The sequence below is a fragment of the Aythya fuligula genome, chromosome 3 (genome assembly GCF_009819795.1).
Source record: "Aythya fuligula isolate bAytFul2 chromosome 3, bAytFul2.pri, whole genome shotgun sequence".
Taxonomy (NCBI): domain Eukaryota; kingdom Metazoa; phylum Chordata; class Aves; order Anseriformes; family Anatidae; genus Aythya; species Aythya fuligula.
In genome coordinates this window covers 66,659,938-66,674,569 of record NC_045561.1, presented here as the reverse complement: position 1 = coordinate 66,674,569, position 14,632 = coordinate 66,659,938, and the positions used below count along the sequence as shown (strand labels likewise).

The 14,632-nt window shown below is 33.9% G+C and overlaps 1 protein-coding gene across 3 annotated transcripts in view; it reads left to right on the top strand.

Annotated features, from left to right (window-relative positions):
- ASCC3 (activating signal cointegrator 1 complex subunit 3) overlaps window positions 1-14,632 on the top strand; it is a 280,258-nt gene that overhangs the window by 204,368 nt on the left and 61,258 nt on the right. For all 3 annotated transcript variants that reach the window (XM_032184137.1, XM_032184135.1, XM_032184136.1), the window contains exons 23-30: window positions 297-395; window positions 871-1,039; window positions 2,942-3,162; window positions 4,482-4,567; window positions 6,085-6,251; window positions 6,474-6,619; window positions 6,727-6,847; window positions 8,922-9,064. In XM_032184137.1, coding sequence (XP_032040028.1) covers window positions 297-395; window positions 871-1,039; window positions 2,942-3,162; window positions 4,482-4,567; window positions 6,085-6,251; window positions 6,474-6,619; window positions 6,727-6,847; window positions 8,922-9,064 — 1,152 coding nt within the window. The remainder of the gene's footprint in view (window positions 1-296; window positions 396-870; window positions 1,040-2,941; window positions 3,163-4,481; window positions 4,568-6,084; window positions 6,252-6,473; window positions 6,620-6,726; window positions 6,848-8,921; window positions 9,065-14,632) is intronic.

Sequence of the window (14,632 nt, the reverse complement as noted above, 5' to 3'; positions counted from 1 at the left end):
TTTTTACAGCCCTGAAGGAAAGTCTGGCAGTTTGGTCTATTTATAGACAGCTGATGCACTAACTAGCTTCAGTTGCTTTTATATTGTGTCCATTTATATTGTATACAGATTAAGCAAATTCTTCTTGCAATATGGTCTTTAAGCAGACAAATTAATTAGAAGTGTTATATTGCTCTTGTCTCTCATTTCTATGTTCCTTTGTAAGCCTAGATCATTTGGAACTATACCTGATATACCTGTCAAAATTTGAGAACCTCATTACCCCTATAATAAAGCTATCTTTTCTGCTCTTAAAGGTACATGGCACTGTGGGAGAGCCCTGGTGGATTTGGGTAGAAGACCCTACTAATGATCACATTTATCATTCAGAATACTTCATCGTTCAAAAAAAGCAGGTAATGGATTCAGAATCTCATAGCAAGACAAAAGTAAAGTTAGTGAGATGGAAAGTTTTAAGGCCAAACAGGATTTTGAGCTAATAAGATTTGAAAAGCAGCAGCACAGCTTTTAGTTTCAGATTTTTTGTTTTAAGCCTGGACTTTTACAAAGATGTTTTCTAATCTCAGATGTCCCTTTTTCTCTTCCTTGTTTGGTGGGACATTTTTTTTCCAGATTAAAATGGAAAGACTGTAATGGTTTTGTCTGTTAAGGATGGAGAATTAGCCTTCTTTGTACCTTGAAGTTAATGGAAGCAAAATCCACTGTCAGTGGTGAAATATTTAATGGATGTGAATATCTTGCATTTGGAGTTGCACACATGCTTTATTGCTTTGTGTTAGTAATGATTATGAAAGTGAGGCCAACTGTATGATTTTTCAAGTTACTGGTTTGTCTGTCCAGTAATTATTCTCTACACAATGTTTGCATTAGGTTATTACTAAAGAACCTCAACTACTGGTGTTCACAATCCCAATTTTCGAACCTCTGCCTTCTCAATATTACATTCGAGCTGTGTCCGATAGATGGTTAGGAGCAGAAGCTGTGTGCATCATAAATTTTCAACACTTGATTCTTCCAGAGAGGCATCCACCCCACACAGGTAATTTCAAATGTGATCATTTTGTTTCAATTCATCTTGTTTGTATTGATTTTCCTTATGATAATGCAACAAATCTCTAACTCATTTTTTATAAGAGAAAAGTATACGGTATTTCATTTTCTCATTTATTTATATTATTGATACTATTTTTTCACTAACTTTAAAGCTCTCTAAAATTTTAAAATTCTGAATAAAAAGCAGCTTATTTTAGCTCGTCATACCAGCTTTTTTTGCTACTACAAGCTCACTATAAACCATAGAAAAAATGAAAATGTCATATAATACTAGGTTGTGTTACAATATGTCTTATCTTAGCATTGCATTTCTTCTGGACTGGATCAAAATTATCTTAGGGTCAATGGTTGTGTTATAAGTGGTATTCAGCAAAGAAAAGAACAGTTCAAATTTTGAAGATATGCAACATTTTACTACTTTTCTAAAATGAATGCTTTGTTGCAAGCACTGTTACAGTGCTGAACATCTAATTTCAACTCATTCAAGCCATGGCCTTCCCCTCCCCCTCCTTTTTAACACTTGGCACAGAAGCATATGTTTGTGTTTTGCTTCTTTTTTTCTGGATACATAAATTGCTTTATACATTCATTGTGCCTGATGTCATTGTAAAACCTTTCCACTGTAATTACATTTGGCTCATCTAGCAGTCTGTGAAGTGAGTGCCTTCAGAAATACTCAGTTCTCATACGATGTTGTCCTTTGGCATGCATAAATTCACATGTGTTTGTGAAGTGTTTAGCTATTGTTATACTGTACCTACGCTGTCTGGAAAAGCATGTGTAACCTTTTTATCTAATTGACTGATCACTGACTACTATTCAGAAGAAACAGAAAGATATTTACACATCACCAGTTATGGAGCCTCTAGGATTTATGGTAATTGATTTCAATTCCCATCTGGTTCCCACTCAACAGTGAAGTACATAGAGGCCCTGCTAGGCAGAAAACCTTCTTTCTCCTCAGCAGAACCCAAGAAATCAGTTTTAGTGGGAATGATAAAACAGCCATAAGGTATCAGGGAAAAGCATGTGAAGAATATTAGGCATTGTTGCCTCAGTAGATTTTATGACTCCCATATCATACCTTAATGTAAAGCACCCTGAAAAGACAATGAGACCTCCAGCCACTAAAAAAAAAAAAAAAAAAAACACCAACCAACTTCAAAGCAAGCATCTGCATAGCAGAATCACTGCAGTCTCCTTAATTTGGTAGAATTCCAAATCCAATCTGGTTATATATATCATCTCCCAGATTCCACAATCTCTAATTGTTTGGATAGCAGATGCCTTCAAGTTATACTGAGAGTCATATACTAAAAGGCTGTTTGTTTATTTATTGAGATTATGTCTTTAATTACATATTTTAAGGATTAGTTGTAAATTTTACTTGTATTCCTCTGATTTGTATTACTCCATCAATTTAGAAACTTCTTAACTAGATGGAGTTTTTTTCTTGAAATATACAGACTGTTGTAGTCCAACTCTACATTCTGTTGTTATAAGAAGCTGGACATATACACGTAGTCTAATACAGTGAGTTTAGAACTCACTGTGCTCACTTTCTCTACTCACTTTCACTACTGGAAGAAAGCAAGCAGTTTTAAGAAAAAGATTAATTTATGCAAGTGACTGGTTTCACAGCTGTCAGAATATTAACTACAGTACTTCAAGAAATACTTAAAGCTATAAAATCAATTTTTCATTATTCCTCATTGAAATTAACAATGTCCCAATGGGGGTTCTATGTCATATGAGATGTTAGGTAAAGCCATTTCCAGTCTAAGTTTTCCACTGAAGTATCGGTTAATATCTTTACCTTCATAATAGAGTGACTATGTTATGGGATGGCATCTGTTGTCATGCACTCATGATTATTTTGTGTTTGTAGAGCTTCTAGATCTTCAGCCTTTGCCTGTCACAGCCTTAGGACATCGAGAATATGAAGTCCTCTACAAGTTCACACACTTCAATCCTATCCAAACCCAGATATTTCATACACTTTATCACACAGACTGTAATGTTCTTCTTGGAGCACCTACAGGTTCTGGAAAGACTGTTGCTGCTGAATTAGCCATCTTTAGAGTTTTTAACAAGTATCCCACATCAAAGGTTTGTAAAATAGATTTACAAGAATCATTTAGTGTAGGTATGTTTTCAGCAGTCCAAAAGCCTAAGAAGACTGTGGCAAACTGAATTTTGCTTTCTCCAATACCTATCGGTATTAATTGGAGATTATAAAATGCTTAGGCTTTTATTTCAACTTTATGTACTAATCAGTGTGCAACTAGAGTTAAATCTGAAATCTTGCCGTAAAGACATTGGTTCTCCTTTTCCATACTTACTTCATTTCCTAATTTTTTTTTTTGCTTAGCCTTTAATCTTCTACTAGCAGTAGTAGTATTGTTTTACAGGTATTAGTTCCCCTCCATGTCAATACAACTATCCCAGTCTCTCCCTTATTGAAACAAATAAATTGTAGTTAATTGCTATGAGCCAATTTTCTCTTCCACCTTCTCCCTGTGTTTTATTTCTTAAAACAAAGTGCCTAAAAGCTGAGCATTTCAACTTTGGCGATTTTGTTTTCAAAGTGAACATATGGCTGTACCTTAAGTCAGACATCCTGTCTTAGGTACCCACATTTTAGCCTTAAAGTCTTTGGAAAATAGATTTATATCTGACTGTAAGATTTAGTCAAAGAATAACCTTTGAAATTAACTAAAATCATGTATATAAATCACTTACTCATCTTTGAAATTTTAGTATCTTCTTGTAATTTGTTATGTCAGGCTGTGGTAAGCAAGACTCAGATACATCTTAAGTTTATGTATTAGACTTACAACATTGCCAATTATTAAATGAGTGTGTATATATATATGTTTGTTTGTTTTAAGAAAGCTGAAAGTCTGGCTTTATTAATGTATGTGAATTCTTCATATTTGAAGATGAAGAAACTAATATAACAGACCTTAAAGGTTCAAAACATTTAACCATGAATCTGTAAATAAATTTATGTCAGAGTATTCTCCCCTGCAGGGTGAGCTTCTTCGAGAGAAATAGTATGATAATTTACTTAGAATAATCAGCTTTATAATTTAACTGTTAATGTTTAAATAATTAAACAATGTATCTAAAAATCAGGTAAGATATTACTTGCTGGAAATTATGATTTTTTTTTCTGTTCTAGAATGTAGGTTTCCTGATTTTATAGTCCCGACAAATATGGCCTTTTGTATATAAGTGGGTTTTGATATTTGATATCAAAAAAAGTGGGTATTGATATTTGATATATTTTTGTATATAAGTGGGTTTAATAAACACTTCAATTTTTAGAAATTAGTATTAAGAAAGTATAAAATATTTTTTTCATATCAATACAATTGAATAAAAATATCTTGTTTAATACCTGATTTTGTAATTGTTTTTTTCAGGCAGTGTATATTGCACCATTAAAAGCACTCGTTCGTGAGAGAATTGAGGACTGGAAAGTTAGGATTGAAGAAAAACTTGGTAAAAAGTATGTTTCTCCTTACCTAATCAGAGAAATGAGAAGCAAAAGAACAGCTCATCAAGTATGAATAAAATCTACAGAATACTTTTGAGTATTTCAAAATAGATTTTGCTTGTATGTTATGCTTCAAATTTCTAAAAGTTAAAAAAAAAAAAAAAAAAAAAAAAAAGCTATCAGAAGTCATTGTAGTAAAAGCAAAATCAAAAGTAAAAAAGGGATACACTTTGATATCCACCTATTTTCATTCACATTACTTGCCAGTATAGCAAATATGAAGCTCAGAATTCTGTCTGCAGTGTCTTTGGAAATTTAAACTGCAATTCAAAATAAACATTTATTAGATGTCTCAGCTATGAAAGATCTCATAGAAGTTGCATGAACTATATACCAGTATTCGTATATTGTCTTTCCTATATAAAATACAGAATATAATTGTATTCTTTGGCCTCATGAATTTCTTACTGATCTTCTCAGGTGCTGGAGTTTAGCCATCTCTTTATGACATATGAGGTGTATCAGTCATGTTAATGCTTTCTAAAGTTATAGTTTTGGGAGTTAAAAATTATATCCGTAGGATGCACTCACCTTTCACTCGCCTATATATAGCTTTTTTGTAAGTTAAACACCAGAGATTTTAATAAAAGGGTGTACTACCCTTTGTACACAAAATTACCAGTGAGATTTCTGCTATTAACATAGCAGTGACTTGTTAACTGGCAATATCTCTTTTTTATTTTATTGTTGTGTTGTTATGTTAATGGTGTGTGAGGATAAATTATTTACCTCATCATTTTAAAATATTTTCAGGTAATATTTTCTTTTTGAGACTGACTCCAATATTTGTGACTTAAATGTTGAAAAGAAGATACACATTACTTTGAGGAATTTTTATTAGGTGTATCGTAAAAATGTCAAAAATCCATTATATTCAGTCTAAAATGATGCATCATCTCAGTGTTTGTGAAAATTGAAAGGATTATAAGGTAAACAGAAAAACTCGGCTAATCTTTCCCAGAAATGGCTCCAAGATAATTTCAGTTCTACTCTTTATGGAACTTTACCAACAAATGCAGATATTCTACAATCCAGATTTGTTCAAACCAAAGATCTATATGGAACAGCAAGCAGCAACTTAGTTGCCTTAGAAAACTTTTATGCTGGCTTTAACAGGATGTTATCATTCATATTATATCATACTAATATTCCTGTATGATCTTCATTTTGAAAAAGGAATCATAGATGGTTTTGGACTCATATTCACCCTCTTCCTTTCATATAGTATTGCAAAGGAGTGGTGTTCTGTTTTAACGTGGTATTTGCTAGAAAAACAGACAGGTTTGTTAACTGAAAACAGCTTTGAAAATCCTGTTAGAATCCTGACCAGAAACAGTAAACTTACTTTGTTTAATTTTGTTTCTTCTCTCTTTTAAGAGTTTAAGAGTTAATGTTTGAACATTAAGGTGTTCTAAAGCTTCAAAAAGACAGTTTTATGTAGTCTGATAAAACACCTATCTTGATTACAGGGTTGTGGAGTTGACAGGAGATGTGACTCCTGATATGAGAGCTATTGCCCAAGCTGACCTGATTGTTACTACCCCAGAGAAGTGGGATGGTGTCAGCAGAAGCTGGCAGAACAGAAGCTATGTTCAGAAAGTTTCCATTCTTATCATAGATGAAATCCATCTGCTAGGTAAGCATGGTTTTTATTTGTTTGCTTTTTTTGTTGTTGTTTTGTTTTGTTTTTGTAATCAGAATTGTAGCTAAATTTGAAGAACTTTGCTTGTACTTATGATCTGAAAACACTTTTGACCTGAAACTGTGCTTATGACCTGAACTTATGACCTGAAAATACTATTTTTACACCTGAACTTTTTATTTTTCTCTGTTTTTCAATGGTTTTCACATCTACCAGGGGATGAGAGAGGCCCAGTACTGGAAGTCATTGTGTCTCGAACAAATTTCATCTCATCTCACACAGAGAAGCCTGTAAGAGTAGTTGGCTTATCCACTGCATTGGCAAATGCCAGGGATCTTGCTGACTGGCTAAATATCAATCAGGTATGAAAAACGTTTCAGAAGATGGATATGTATTTGTGCTGCAGAAAAGCGAAATAGCAATTTATAAGGTAATTCAAGATTAAACTTGTAAAAATGTTTTCTTTTAGATGGGTCTTTTCAACTTCCGACCTTCAGTACGTCCAGTTCCTCTAGAGGTACACATTCAGGGCTTCCCTGGCCAGCATTACTGTCCTCGCATGGCAAGCATGAACAAACCTGCATTCCAGGGTAAGCAAGCTCACAGACCTTTTACTTCTTTATGTAACAGAAATAAAGTCTCTGAGCACTTTACACAGAACATTTGCAGCACATTTACAACATGTGTTACTGTATGTACTCTTGGCATGTATAGGGAGAATCTGCTTCTGCTAATGACCCAAAGCTATTTGTCTGAATCATAAAGTGTGCTGCAAATGCAACATATACCAGTGGAATTTGGTGTATTTAGAACAGAAGAATAAAATTAGTGCTAATGAAGGGGAAATAAAATGTGTTTTCTTTTAGTGTTTGACACCATAAAGAAACATTTGTGTAAAAATATTTGAAATTTAGAAAGTAATAAAACCATTCATATTATTAATCTGCTGAGGTATTTTCATATGTACGGCTGCATGTAAGCATTAAAAAATTGTGAACAGAAGTTGTAAGTCAGACTAACCTCACGTAATGCTAGTTTCAAAGCAATAGCCATAAAATTCAAAATTTGTAGTGCATCCAGATATGCTTCTGGTTTCAATTTTTTTATTCTCAACAAAACTGGCATGCAGGATAGATTTAAGAAAAACTCCAATATTTTATTGGAACATGTTTTGTTTGAGTTACATAAGGAATATTTATTATATCAATTAAAAATAACCTCCAGTATAAATTTTGTGATGTGAACTGCTGTTGATTGTGAGGTGGCATTTGTGAGGTGACTTTTTAGCTGCTTTAATTATCCTTATGACAGAAGCAAAGTATTGATTGTGGACTAGAGACCAATCTTGACAGCTCAGATTATTTACACCTCCACAAGAGCATTGTACAAAAACACTAATGAACAATAAATCTGTCCTGGGCTGTTATGCCACACCTGTTCCAGAAGCAACAGAAATTCATTAGATGCTGGGGTTTTAAAATATATGGATGTATTGGCATATATAGTTGAAAGGTATAAAAACACATGAATGATCCTATTTCAATAACTTCACAAATGTATGGTGTGTGTATATGCAGGAGCTCATGCAGGGTAGTATCCATGATTTGGGAATAATATGTGATAGTGGATATGAAATGGTTCTCAGAAATTAACAATGCATAAAATTAATTGGTAGAATGAGAATTGTATGAGAAAACAGAAACTGATTTTGTATAACAGACTGAGAGAGTGTATCCAAAGTACATACAACTGTTCATGCTTCTAGTACTGTTTATAGGTTTATAGTTCTAGTGCTTGTTGATGTTAAAAAAAAAATGTAGACATGATTTATTGAGGGCTTTTTCCTCACTTGTTTGACCTGATGTAGTCAAGATTATTTTAACATTCCCATTGCAATTCTTATTCCTAAGATCATTTAAAAAAGTGAAATAAAATGCTGCAAACTGAAATTTTCCAAACATGGACAGAGCAAGAAAATGTTTTTGTAAGAGGTTCAAAAACGTAATTGGTTCAAATATATCAAACTGATAAGTAAACAGCAGAAACAAAGTTCCCTTGTACCATTATGCCCACTTTTCACAGCAGCTATTCAAAGGTCTGCCATTTATACCTTTTTCTGGTAGATTGAAGTGGTATTTTGCATGCAGACATGAATTTATACAGTCTGTGCACAGGATCAGGCAGAAAGAGCAAGTTTTGGGCCTCAGTGGCATTTAGCCTGAGAAGACGTATCCTAATAGGTTAGAAAACATAACATACTTCCTAGGCTGAGATAGAGAAATACACAAGTCTAGGAAGCTTGTCCAGCTTCTGTTTTTGTTTGTTTGTTTTGGTTTGGTTTTGCTATTTGTTTTTGCTTTTTTTTTTTTCTATTTTATTCTTTTAAATCTTTAGATTACAGTGATCACTGAAATAGCAGGGCAAATTAGCTCAGATTCAGCTAAGCAGTTACATGATTTTTGATTCAGCAATGGTGTGTGCTCATCTTAGTTGTTGTATCTGTCTGTCAGAACAGAGTGGATACCTTCAGCTGTATATCAGCTGCAGAGAAGTGTATCAGCTGTGTAGGTATTACAAAGAGAAATTAGATTTTGTTTTTTGTTTGTTTGTTTGTTTGCTTTGTCATTAAAGGTCACAGTCCTAAAGTTCTGTTTTTCTCAACAGCTATTCGGAGCCATTCTCCAGCCAAGCCTGTTCTTATTTTTGTGTCATCCAGACGTCAGACAAGGCTTACTGCCCTAGATCTGATTGCTTTCCTAGCTACTGAGGATGATCCCAAGCAATGGCTGAAGATGGATGAAAGAGAGGTAGAATAATTTTACCTGAATTATTTTTAATTTGTTTCTATTTTGTTGATGCCTATTTGAAAATACAATACATTAAAAAACAAAGAGTAATTTGGGGGTAGATCTTGAAACAGCTACTCATATGCTACATTTCAAGTATGTATTAAAATTAGTGTTAACTATGAAGTACTAAGCTCATATAGCATTAAGACTATATAAGCATCTTTTCAAGATATGATCTTTAGAAAGCAATTTATTTTATTTTTCAAGCATATCTGTTATTAATGGTATTTCCATCATCCCAGATAGCATATATCACATCGTAGAAGTCTTTGATAAAAAGATAAGATAAAGAATAAAAGAAAGAAAGCTACCGTTGTCTATAGTTTACAGCCAGAAGTCGGTGGTGTGTAGCAGTTGAGCTGAAATTTAAACCAAATCTATTTCAGTGTTTTAGGAGCAAAATCATCCTTCTCATAAGATAACTCTGTCTGTGCTACTGTATATGAATACAGTATATGTATACATATATTTGTATATATGTACATGCATATATACATATATCTATCCATCTACATTCACATGTATGCATATATGTATGTGTACATACACATATATAAATGCTGTAGAAAGAACCACTTAGGAATGGTATCAGTGAAATAAGTTAATGTTATAAAACTGAAAGAGCTTCTGCCAGTATCTTCATTATAAGAATACTAACATTACAAATTCAAACACTCAGATGCAGGAGCTAGGATTTTAATTATTTTTCTTTTTCATGCAATATAATCTTTAATTACATTTTCTTGTGTTGTTTCTCCAAACAATCCTTCTGTCATTTATTGGGAAAAACAAATGAAATAATAAACAACCATTCAATAATCTGTTTTATCTGCATTCTGCAAAATATATACTAGATTTTATTTATTGTACTTGTTTCTGCACCTGCTCTGAATACAGAACTATTTATTTACTTCTGGACTAATGGTACTGATTATAGTACATCATTGCTTCAAAACAATTCTAATTATTGTTCAGATTTCCTAGAGTTTGGAAATTAGCTTTCTCTAATGGTTGTAGACCTTCTGCATAGGAATTTGTGATAATATAGGGCCAAGATACAGCAAAATGCATGGCTAAAAAACATAAGGTCAAACCTTGTATTTAACAGTTTTATGAAATGTATATACATATACCAAAAATTACATGCCAAAAACCATAGATTTCTAGATGAGAAGAATGCTTGAATTTGCTCTTTGAGGGAAAAAAAAAAAAAAAGTGTGATTTTTCTATGAGATAAAGCATAACATTTGTATCCTCCCTCTTGGGTGGATTTTACAAGAGCAAATGGATATCTTAGCTGACAAAGTGCTAGTACTGAAACATGTCTTAATCTGATGCTGCTTCCCTTAGTGTGCAACCTCCATTTAACTTGTTTTCTTGAGCATAACAGAAACAATTCATATAAAAATTACTACTGCCTCGTAGAGTTCTATAGTAACTTACACTAGTTTATTGTAGTAATCTCACCTACAATTAGAATATGCAACATGCAGTTTACTCTAAATGAATTTCATTAATCTGAATAGCTTGCACATGTTATATGAGCCCTTACTGTCCTGAAAAGAACAGTAGCTGAAGCTTCTTCATTTTAAGAATTAGAGACTTGCTAGAGAAGTGTTTTCTGTTAAGAATCTTTGAATTTGGACCTTCTGATCATTGACCCTGTCAGAGCCTAGATAGTTTTGTCTGTTTCAAAATATACCTCTGAAGATTTTGAAAGAGGAGATGACAAGGAAAAAAAGACTTTGCATTTATTAGTCTGAGAACATTTGCTTATGATTTGTATTTGAATTAGTAATCTGAATGTTTGGCACATAACAAAGATACTTACCAAGTTACTTATTTCTGATTGTATAAATATAAAAGAATGAGGATTACTGACCACTATTATGTATAGCACACTTGTGTCTGAAGTACTTACAAGTTCAGGTGGGCACTTCTTTAGGTATTCAGGGGACCTATTTGTAGATTTGTGTTTTAAATGAGCAAGATTAACATGAGTTTCATTTGACATTAAAGCAAGGGACAAAGTTACAGTAGTGCTACATACCTAGTGCATGTACTGCTTACTTCTTTATCCATAGTACTTTTTATTTAAACATTCTAACTTCAATTTATATTAAAGTCAAGCTTGGATTAAGTGAAATAGGCAAAACTCACAGAATGGTTGAGGTTGGACGGGGCCTCTGGAGGTCATTTGATCCAAACCCCCTGCCAAGCAGGATCACCTGGAGGTGATCCTGCATAGGATGGCATCCAGGCAGGTTTTGAATCTCTCTAGAAAAAGAGCCTTTCTGGACAACCTGTTCCAGTGCTCTGTCATCCTCAAAATAAAGAAGTGTTTTCTCATATTTGAACTAATGATTTTCTACTTTACAGTAGGCAGTTCCCAACCTAAGCACTTGCTCACATACTCACAGTGTTTTGCAAGTTCACATAAGATAAAAATGGACCAGTTAGGTAAAAAGAAATTTTTGTTGCCTTTAAACCATTTTTGAAGTCTAACAGTTTTTCACATTCATTTCTTTATGACCAATGTTCCTTGAGGGGGACTTAAAGACAAATGACTTAATTTTGAAAATATTAGTAATTGTTAATTGTGAAATAGGTTGAGAAATAAAATATTTTTTTCATAAATGGGTGTTCACAAAGTTTACAAGCTTTACAGGTGGCCTTGGCACTTTTTTTCATTCATCTTTATTTGTTGTATGATATTAATTTTAACTGATGTAAGATTCTTTCAAGAACTCATAGGTTAGTTTCATTTAATTGTGTAAATGGCCAAATGTTATTCTATGTTTATGTTAGCTTCACAGTCGGTAGACTTCAGAAGACTACTTAAACTGCTGTAAGCAGTGCCATCCATAATAACATCTGGAAGACTGGTAGTGTGGTAGACTGAGATCTCTACAGCCACTGAAAGCAATTCTTCTGTTACCCAGCATGGCAACTTGTCTGTCATGGTAACAGAGGGATTCAGGGTTTGTGGGGGCTTGGAATGAGGGAGAGAAGCCAATACTAGATCTTTGGTACGTGTTTATCATCTTAGCTTCCCTACTCGTCTTTGTAGATCCTGTAGTTTGTCAACTTTCCCCCTGCAGTGGTAGCTCCAAACCATGCCTTATATGCAGTATGTGAAGGCTTCTGTTCACAAAACTTCAGATTGGTTCTCTTCCCAGTCCTCAGGTCACAGGCAAATCCACCACTATCTCTGCCACCCAGCTCCAAGTATCAAATTCAGACAACATTACAATCACTTGTATCTCAAAGGACATGAACTTTCTGTGAAGTTTCTGGAATATATATCTGTATGTATAAATAACATACAGGAACGACCTTTCATCCTTTGCCACCAAAGTAGACAGCAGCATGCCTGCATTGTGGGGGAATCACAGAATTTCTTTCCTTCATCACTGGTCTAAGAGTTGCAACTAAATTATAGTTGAAAAGGAGTTTTGATCTACTTTCATCTACTGAAAATACGTATTACCAGCAATTCCATTCAGTTTTGGAGATGATCCTTCCTGGATACATGTACTTTCCCTGAATTTCATGTCTGATGTACAGTTTCCAGCTCATACCCATGTTCCCACAGTATTCAGGAAGTTGAAAGCTGTTCAGAAGGTTGAGACAAGTCAGTCTTCAGAAGACTGGACAGTACTTGAGGAACCTTGTTTTTTCTAGTACTGATTATTTACCCTGTTCTACTTGACCTGTTGTTGCACAGAGATCGTTTGATCTGTTTAATAGATTCTATTCAAATAAGTTTCAGGCTGTGTGCGTGATTTTCATGAAGAAATGTTCACCTGAATACTTCATATCTCATTTAGTCTGAGCAAGATAACCTACAAAAATGTTTTGAAATACCCTACTTGCTGAGATTTGTAGTTGACTCTTCAAAACTCATCTCTACATTTGCCAATTGCTATGCATAGCACATGTGCTAGTCCTGCTGTAGCAATCAGTTCTGTGGGATTTAACCAGGACTACTTCAGAGTTTGCCCAAAGTAGAGTGAAGTGAGCATTCTCTTGAAGAACTAAAAATGGTTACCTTAGAGCCTTAGAGGTAGGTTGCTTCCCCCCCCCTTTTTTTTTTTTTTTTTTTTTTTTGTAAGGTAGATTGTCCATACACATTCCAAACACAGCTTTGTATCCCTCTTAGTGTTTTCAGTCCCAACACAGTTTGTTTTTCTCCAAGGAGTGAAGAAGCAGTTGAAGCTGCCTTCCTTGCCATTTGTTGACTGTCTGCGGTAGTTGCAAGGGCTCTTCAGTAAGATATCACTCTGTAAAGATTGTCCTAGTTATTACTTGTGAGGCACAGGTGCATCATGACAGAAATGTGAACAGGCAGTACATCTCAAAGAGAAGACTGCCCCTGTAAATTGAGTAATTCTTCATTTCTTTTATTGTTCAACCATGACAATATGTGTGTGCCAGCAGATGCCAATATAAAAAAGAAAACTTTATGTTCACCCTGCTTTTCTGTATAGTCATGAGATGGTTTCTAAGTACTCAATTACTAGCTTAAATTCTAATTTTGAGCTGCCAGCCAAGATTATCATGTTCAAGCTTGTGACCCATTACTTAATTTGTTAAAAGGAAAAAACAGCTCAGATTATCCCTTTAGAAAAAGTGCCACCAGTGTGTGATGGTAAGTTTGTGTAAGATCCACACTGCTCTGCATTAGGAGCTGACTAAAGAGGAACAAGCTCTTCTCTTTAAGAAATGACATATATATTTGTGGTGGTGGTAGATGTTGCAATCTTTGTACAGCAGAATGTATTAGAATCAAGTTTTCAGTGTATTTATTTTTCTCTAATGATGTTTTTACTTTTTTTTTTTTGTATTTTACCTAAAACAAAAGTAAAAAGTAGTATTTATTGTTTATTTTTTGAGGATAGAATGCAGTTTTCATCAGCAAACAAGCAAAGTGCTTTCTTTCTTTCTTTACTTTTTTTTTTTTTAAATAAATCTATTTCCTGGCAAGATACTTGGATTTTTTTCGTCTTCTCTTGTACTGCAAATATCAGAAATGTACCCATGTATACAGTTTTAACTTTAACCACAGTGATTTCTGCGTTCTGCTGTGTGCATCATTTTACCATCTGCATCTTGTTAAGACTGTTCTTTATGAGACCTCTAGAAATAACTAAAATCCTTTAGCACAAACATACCTACTGTAATATTCAATAGCATCCATACTGGGCAATATCCAGCTCCCACTGAATGCAAGGACACTTGAATGAAGGGCGTTCATTGACTACGAAAGAATGAATCGGGCTCATACTGATCTCAAGATTGTAGAGATGTGAGTGTTTGCATAATCATATGTGCATTAATTGCATGTGTGTTTGTGTGTATGTTTCTACAGTATATGGAAATATGCATAGACTTATGCCTGAAAGTAAATTAAATTTTACCATAAAGTTGTGTTTTGTATTGCTGGAGGGAAAAAAAAAAAAAAAAATTGTTGGAAAGACAAAAGATGAGTTTTCCTTCTCTAACCTTTAAATCAAATAACCTATT